At 34.3% G+C, this 8,824-nt stretch overlaps 1 protein-coding gene across 1 annotated transcript; it reads right to left on the bottom strand.

The window, feature by feature from the left end:
* Positions 1-729: 729 nt before the first annotated feature.
* On the bottom strand, positions 730-1,566 carry LOC149568192 (uncharacterized). The gene has a single exon (XM_089816696.1). The coding sequence runs from the start codon at positions 1,564-1,566 to the stop codon at positions 730-732; it is 837 nt and encodes a 278-aa protein (XP_089672822.1).
* Positions 1,567-8,824: the final 7,258 nt, after the last annotated feature.

The raw sequence follows: 8,824 nt of genomic DNA, 5'->3' as shown, positions 1-8,824 counted from the left end.
TCTCCTCTTCTCTAGACTCCCTTTCTGATTTCCTGCCTACTTTGGTTGTAGAGACCACATCTAGTTTGCAACTACTCCTGGTCACCACCAGAGAAGCCTTGGAAAGATCTCTGATTTGGTTCTTCCTAAGTATCTCTCCCTTCTTTTTGAACTTTAAGGATCTAGAGGCCTTATTAGCATTCCTTGGGGTGCTATGAAGATCAAGGTCCTGATCTTTCACCAAGTCCTCCTTAATTCCTGTTCTGGTCACTACATCTCTGGTGGAGACCAAGTTTTCCTTTTGGTCTTAGAAGACGATAATTTCCTTATTTTCTCTTTCCTTGATCTCTTCAATGGAGCCTAGAACCGTCTATTCCTCAGTGGGGAGATGGTCCACACCAGCCTCCTGAAGACCTTTCTGCAAGACATCCTTAACTTCCTCTTCTCCAGGCTTGCAGGTCCTTTCCTTGACCAGATCATCCCCTAACAGCTTGGGTTCAGTTAAAGGTAGAGAGGAACTGGGTCCAGACTTGAGTAGTTCTCCTTCTTTACTAGTCTTTCCCTGAAGTTCTAGGTTTTTCCTCTTTGGGGATTCTACTGCATACTGGGTCTCTAAAGATAGGTCCTTTTGGCCTAGTGCAGAGGTCTTCTTTTTCCAAACTTTCTTCATCCTCAGTTGAGAAGAAGAAGGGGGATTCTTCTTTCTAGCCATCTTAGATTTCGAGCATTGAAATTCCTTATGACTAGTTCTTAGACAGTGAAAGCACCCAAAAGAAACACTTTCAAAGTCCAGCTGCTGGATATGGGTACCAAGTTTGGACTGAAAAAAACCACTTCGAGTATATCCTCCCCTTCCCTCACTCCAACATAGATCCTCGCATAAGTTAGCCTACTCTTCGAAGTAGTGATTGGGTCAATGGAGAGAAGCTCTCTGAAAGAGCTGGCCACTCCCTTGAAGACATCCTCATTCAAGAACTCTAAAGGTAGCTCCAAGAGTCTAACCCATACCAGAGCTTGCTGGAGGAAAAATTCATTTAAGTCCAATTGGGATGACCATCTATAAAACATGAGGGTGGCCCTACCAAAGCTCCAGGGACTTTCACACAAGATGTCAGCCATGTCCTCTTGACAGGTGAACTCAAAAGAGAGAAAACCCTTTTCCATTGCTGTGACATTGACCCGACCTTTCAAGCTCCATTTTTTCAAAGTGTAGGCCCAGACCACATCAATGTTTGGTCTTGGGCCAAGAAACTTTTCGACAAGCGTTGAGGACATAGAGGCAATGCTATGATCAACAATCTCATTTGGAATAGAGATCATGCAAGATCCCTTTTCCAGACCTGACATAACCTTAACTAGAGGGAAAGAGGATTTACTTGATGGCTTGAATCCAAAGAGTGAGGCCCAATTCTTTGGGAGATTCCCTGGTATGTCCTCACATGGGTCCCCATCTCTTGACTCCTCCCCAATGCCTGCCTGGATCCCCTCCTGCGTGCTTGGTGATTGAGGTCTGCCTCCTTGTGAATTCCCACCTATCTCCAGATTTGAATTTTGAACTTGCGCTCCCGCTCCCGCTCCCGCTCTCATTTTGGATCCCCTCCTATGTGCCTGGTGATCGAGGTTATTGTGTTATTCATCTCGTGTTGAAATTTTTTTCTTGAAAATGGAAATAAAATTACTTCAAACAAAAAGTTATATCTTATGGTTTTATTTAATGTGAAATGAATAAACTTATTATCAAAAGTAAATATTATTTTTGTTCAAGTATATTGAGTGTTTATCTATAAATCTTTTTATTGAAAATATGGTTACAAATTTAATGTTTTCCTTTCTAATCCAACATGTAGTTAACTATATAGTTGGATGAACCAATCTAGTTATAGTAATCAAAGATCAATGTTAGGGAACTTTTTAGGACATTGAAAATCAAAGTTATTTTATTTGTGTAAACTAAATGTGCTCAAAAAAATTCTTTACACTTAATAACTTTTAGCCTTGTCCTTCTAGGGTTTCCTGATAGGGCATGCCAATATCAATAGCCTATGATAGTGCAATGAAAGACACTCTTAAGTGATAGTTGAGGTAAGACTTCTAGAGAGGGAAACCCCACTTCTTTAAACTAGCTTGAATTATGCACTACAAATCCAATGACTCACATGGGAATGAGAGCATTTTCTATCAAAATGTCATCGTACTTCCAAGTTGGAAACTACATCCAATGCCTTCACAAAATGTCTACTTACATGCCACCTCTTCCACATGCTTTATCAAATGCACCCATTATAACTAATTCTAAAAATATATATTTTTGGGCAATATTTAAAACTAAAGATCTAAATATGGAAATTATACTAATAACTTTTACCAAAAGATATAAAAATACTCGGCATGCACAACATACCTTATCTGAACAAGTTGACAATTGATTAATGCAAATTTTTTTTATAAAACTTTAGTGATTTTATGAACAACAGTTTGACATTGTGATGCAAGTATACTAGGGACACCTTTCAATCTACTAATAACTTTATAATCAAATAAAAAATTAGATAAAAAATTTCAATGTCTTCTTCAAAATCATCAACTCAACCTATACACATTAGTTCCCATCAATATCTCAATTCAATGGTCTAATCCAAAGTATACTTAACTATCATGCCTTCCTTATCCAATCAAAGCTCAAAGACTTTCATCCCAATCATTCAAAGATTCTAAATCCTCAAACACAACTTGACATCTTTGGCATATTACTCCATAGGAATATAACTCACCAAATACATTGCCCCCATGTTTTGAATACTTTTTCATTGATTATGATAGTTGGAATTTACAAATTTTGTGAATCTATTTTTTTCCAAGACTTGTCAAAATGATATTAGTATTTCCTGAGTAACTCATTTTTTATTCAAGAGTTTCCAATAGCTTGAGCACCTAAAGCATGTATGCAAGAGAAATTTAATGTTGTTTAGGAATATTATTTTATGTCCCCTTTATAACTTAGTCTTTAACTTTAAATTTCCTCCCTATTGCTTAGCTAATAAGTGTCCAAGTGATAAAAATGAAGGGGAATGTTTTTAGTTTTGATGTATGCGTATGTAATCAAGTATATAGCTCAGAATAGAGCTTGTAACAAAGGATAAACAATAGTCATATTTGCAGCAATAAATAGTCCTTTTTGTGTACTCTATTTTAGTAAAGAGGTTTTAGATTAAGTGTATTATTGTAATGCTCTACAGAGAAGTGATTGCTCCAAGAATATAAACATTTTGTTTGCAACCTCACAATGATATAGTTTTTATTTTGCAATAGCAATAGATATTTTGTTCTAGATGTTTACTAGTTAGTTTCAATTATTAAATAGAAAGAAATATAATCTTTCCATATTCCAACTCACATCTATTGTCTCCATTAGATTTTCCTGCATGGTTGGATATAGAGTAGCAATTCACATGAATCCATCACTCTTCCATGTTTGGGAAAAACATAATTTCTAGTTTCAGAAGCATAGTTTTGTATCTGTTGTTCAATTTTTGTTTCTAAAATATTTTTTGATGGTATCAGGTCTGATAGGCCCTTAATCCTAGTGAGTTTGGGATTTTGTTTTCATTGGGTATTTTGAGGTTATTGTGCAAGAGATATGGCTAGAGATGAGAGAAGACTTTTACAACAAACAATATTCTTTAATAGACAAAACTAGCATGTTTTGACAAGAAAGATGAAGACCATCATGATAGAAAATTACTTATGGGATCTTGTGAAGAATGGATTCACAAATACTACACACCCTACTTTGTTTTCTAGCCTCACTAATAATCAAAAGACTTAGTTGAAAGAAATGAGAAGGAAAGATGCCAAAGCCATGAGCTTAATTGAAGTAGCCTTGATAGAGGCTTTGTTTATGAGAATAATAGTGGCTAATTATAATAAAGAATTTTACAATATTCTTGAAACCATATTCAAAGGGACTGATCAATTCCATTTTTGAAATTGTAAATGCTTCAAAGAGAGTTTGAGTATCTTCTTATGAAAGAATATGAATTTGTTTCTAAGTTCATATCTATAGTCTCCACTTTGATAAATTAGTTGAAAGCTAGTGGAGAAGCAATTGAAGAGCAAAGAGTAGTTGAGAAATCTTGAGAAGTTTACATGAAAAGTTTGATAACTTGTAATTGCCATTGAAAAGTCAAAATACTTGTCTAAGATGAAAGTTAATGGGTTCATTCCATACTCATGAACATCACATTAATAGATCTATAAATTCCTCTAAAGAGGTATCTTTCAGAGCTCAAGCTAGTGAAAGAGGCAAGGGGAGAGGAAAATATAACTCTACATGTTGTTCTAGAGGAATAGGAAATGACAGCTCCAAACAAAGAAATGTTGGAAGAGTTGGCCATGAAGGAGAAAGAAACTCTCAGAATAGCCCCTAAGGAGGAAGAAGAAATAAAAACTCCAATAAGAGAAATTTTAAATTGATGTAGGAGCATCCTGGGTGTAAGAGCAATCTTGCATCACCCAAAAATATTTTTATTTTTAGCCTTTTCTATTTTAATAAGGAATAGTAGACAGGGGGGTCGTTGTTTCAGGGAAATTACTATTTTTAGTCATTTTTTCATATGAGCTTGGAATGTTCTAATCTTAGAGGTGGATATTCATTCTAGATATATTAGCCTACTAGTTAAAGCTCAGTGACATATCATACGTATTCATGGATTTATTATAGATTTTTGGGTTACAATTTTAGTAAATAAAATTTAGGCTCACCATTGGAGGCCTTAGAGTGCTCGGATGAGGTTCAAAAACTCAACGGATGGGAGCTTGTGTGGAAACAAGCCAGTAGATCATGAGCCAAGGTTTTTGAAAAGTGGTTATAATAGTTAATTGGAGCAACTGTTCAAGAATTATGGTCTTCCAACCAAAATGTCTAAAATAAATGTCAAAAATATATTTGGCCAACTTTATGTGTATTTTTAGGGTCTTTCAGCCCTAGGTATTAAGTTTGAATGTCTACAACCTTCCCGAGCAGCATAAAATTACCTATTTAAGAAATGCCTGAACATTATCTAGGACAACTTTGGGTGATAGTTCACAACTTGTCTTGTAGATTACTATAATGAAGTCACCCATGTGGTTTAGCATATTGTAATTGTGAATTATGTAATTTCACATTTGTGGCAATAATAAGAAGCCCTTATTTTGTTCTGGCAATTACTATTGTTTCTTTGTTTTTGTTATGTGTTTATGGTATTAAGGGTAGTAGCCTGTTGGAAATATAAAAGGAGTAACTAAGAGGGGAGGGGTGAATCAGTTACTACTAAAATAAATCCTAGATCCCTTGGATGTTAAAAAAAATTAGACTAATAAAACTGGTTACTGTTGATACTAGGTAAATGTATAGAAATTGTTGCAACTTGGTAAATGCAGAGTGTGATTATCTTTAGTAGATCTTAAGATGTTATCAATAATTACTTGTAAACTTGAAAGACATAACATGAACACATAAGACAGTAAGATTTAATGTGGAAACCCAATTCAAGAAAAACCACCAATGTAACTACTTGTTGTTTTTCACTCTTTTGAAGTGAGCCTTGTTAGGAGCCAACCCTATTAAAGGTTACAAAACACACTGTTAGGTGTGATCCTGTTAAATGATTTAATCACCCTATTAGGAGTGGCCTTGCAAAAGGTCTTGAAATAATTCAATGGAACTGCCACCTTGTTAGAGGATTTACAAATGGTTGTTAAACCAACTTTGTTAAGAGATTTTAGATCACTACTAGAATGGTTAGAAAGTAATAATGAAATGACCTGATTGTGATGCAACTAAATTGCTGATTATAGATCTCTGTTATGGTTTATACTTGATCTTTTTTTATCAAATAATACTTTTCTGCTCCACAAGGATACTTTCTTACCCTTTAAGTTTTCTTCCTCTCTTCTTATCTCTTTCAACTTATTCAACTTGCATCTCACACTTTGAAATCACAAGTTGACCTCTTACTTATACCTTCCAAATTGTCAAGTCAGCTCCAATACAAATTATAATAACCAATATTCATCACCTCAATCGGCTAGAATCAATAGGTAAAATAATTAAGCTTTACATGCCAAAATAAGAAAATCCTTTGGTAGTCAACACAACTTGGTAGAAACTAATCCTGAAGCAATTTCCTGTGGTAACCAACAGAAGCTCGGTTAGCATTGTGAACTTAAAAAATTCCTTTGGTAACTAAGTGTACTCAATTAATATTGACTCCAATCAACTTTCCCTTTGCTAACAGAGTGAACTCGGTTAACACTCTTTTTTGCATAACTTCCTTTGATGCCCAAGTGAGCTCAATATAAGAGACTGCCTTTTGTATAGAGTAAACTTAGGAATGCTCGATAGACTAGGAAAACTATCTTCATAGACCAAGTGAGCTTGGTATGCACTGAATGACAACTAATATGACATTTGTGTAACATCAAAGACAACACAGAATTCATCAACTGTATCCAACAATCTCCCTCTTGGGCATTGATGGAAACACAACATGTCATAGCACAATGAAATTTAGAGAACAAGACTCCCTTTGTCAAAAATTTTCTCCCTCTTTAATTTTATACAGAAAACTTCTTCCTTCTACAAAAATTCAGAAAGATGTGACAGTAAACTTCTCCCTCTTTGACAACACATGCCAAAGACAATTCTAATTAGTATCAATGTAACTTGAGTATAGATTCATCTACAATATGTCCTTGTCAATACTACGTCAATAGATTGATCTTCAACTTAGTTCCTATTGATGCATCACTCAACTTTATTTAGTGATCTTCAAATAGGGGAATGACCACTAGCTTACCTCTTAGATACAAAAATGCATCCTTAGGTAATTTCTTGGTGAATATATCTACAATTTGTTCTTTTTTATGCACATATTCCAATCTAATTTCTTTGTTCTATACTAATTCTCTTACAAAGTGATATTTTATAGCAATGTGCTTTATTTTGGAATGCATCACTAGATTCTTTGATATTTTGATTACACTAATGTTATCACAATACATGACTATTGGCTCTTTAATTTCAGCCTTCATTCCTTCTAACAACTATTTGAACCAAACAATGTTAGAGCAATTCACTACTACTACTACATATTCTACTTCTATTGCAGATTGAGATGTGCAATTTTGCTTCTTGCTTGTCCAAGATACCATCCTTTTACCAAGAAAGAATGCTCCACCACTAGTGCTTTTTCTATCATCAAGATTTCTTTCCCAATTAGCATCACTTAATACTTTTAAGTCAAAGTTGCCTCCAAGTTTATACCATAAGCCATAGTCCTCAGTACCTTTTAGATATCTCAAGATTCTTTTTATTACCATCATGTGGTTTTCTCTAGGTTTAGTTGAGAATCTTGCTACTATTCCAACTGCTAAGGAAATATTAGGCCTTGTATGCACCACATATTGTAATTTTCCAATCATTGATCTATATAAGGTCTAACCTAATTCTTTGGAATCATCATATTTGGTAAACTTAAGTCTAGTACACATGGGGGTTCCAACTAGTTTTGAATCTTCCATTCCAAATGTCTTGAGTATCTCTTTGATATACTTAGATTAAGTGATATAAATACCATTTTTGTTTTGTTGTATTTGTAATTCAACAAAGAATTTTATTTCACCAAACATGGACATTTCAAATTCTTTATTTATTTGTTCTGAAAATGCTTTGCATAAATCATCATTTCTTGTGAATAGAGTATCATCCAAAAATATTTCTACCAACACAATCTTCTTATCTAGTCCTTCCTTGATGTATAGGCTACTATTATCATTTGTTCTTTGGAAACCAATCTGTATCAAATAGTTATGTAGTCTTTCATACTAGGCTCTAGGGGCTTGTTTAAGACCATATAAGGCTTTATGCAATTTGTAGACCATGTCCTTTTTGTCTGGATCCAAAAACCTTCTGGTTGTTCAATGTAGACTTCCTCATCAAGAATGCAGATTTAACATCCATCTGATATATACTTTGAATCCTTTGTGAGCTAGATAAGTAGTAAATTCCTAACATCTTCTAATCTTGTAATAGGGGCAAAATTTTCAGCATAATCAATACCTTCTTCTTGAGAATAGCTTGTACATACCAATCTTGCTTTGTTTCTTGACACTTTTCCATCTTCATTCAACTTATTTCTAAATACCCATTTTGTACCAATTACATTTTTATCTTTGGGCCTAGGTACAGGAGTCCAAGTTTTATTCTTTTCTATATGTTCTATTTCTTCATTCATAGCCTCAATCCAACTTTCATTTTCCAATGCATCTTTAACACTTCTAGGTTCAAATTCAGCAAGTAAACATGTAACTTTTAGTTTTCTCCTTGTCATTGTTCCATTTGATTGGTTTCTAATGATCTGATCAGATGCATGATGTCTTTTGACATATTTAGCCAATACAAGTTCTTTGAATTTTGAATGAATTGCACTATCTTCATTTTGAATCTCAACTTCTGGCTCAGGTCCTATCTGTGGCTCGAGTTCTTTAGATTTGGTATGCAATAACTCAGTAGCCTTTGAATGTGACTCAAGTCAATGTGACTCAATTTGCACTTTTTGTAACTCGGTAATTGATGGAGATTTGGAGAGCTTAGGAGATGAAATATCATTTTTGTCAAATGTGTTTGGCAATGTGCAGGTTCATAGTAGACAAATCTTTTGTAATCTTTTGGTTCCTTTTTGCTTTCTTCTTCAATCTTTTCTACAAACTCATCAATTCTCATATGTGCACTTTCTATGATTTTGTGAGTAGATAAATTTAGACATTTGTACATGCTTTACTTCTGTAGGAATATCCTAGAAAT

This window comes from Cupressus sempervirens, chromosome 3 (assembly GCF_028749045.1).
Source record: "Cupressus sempervirens isolate cs-2001-9-10 chromosome 3, ASM2874904v1, whole genome shotgun sequence".
In the NCBI taxonomy this organism is placed as follows: Eukaryota; Viridiplantae; Streptophyta; class Pinopsida; order Cupressales; family Cupressaceae; genus Cupressus; species Cupressus sempervirens.
The sequence above is the reverse complement of the archived record's forward strand: the minus strand, read 5'-3'. Positions and strand labels throughout refer to the sequence as shown.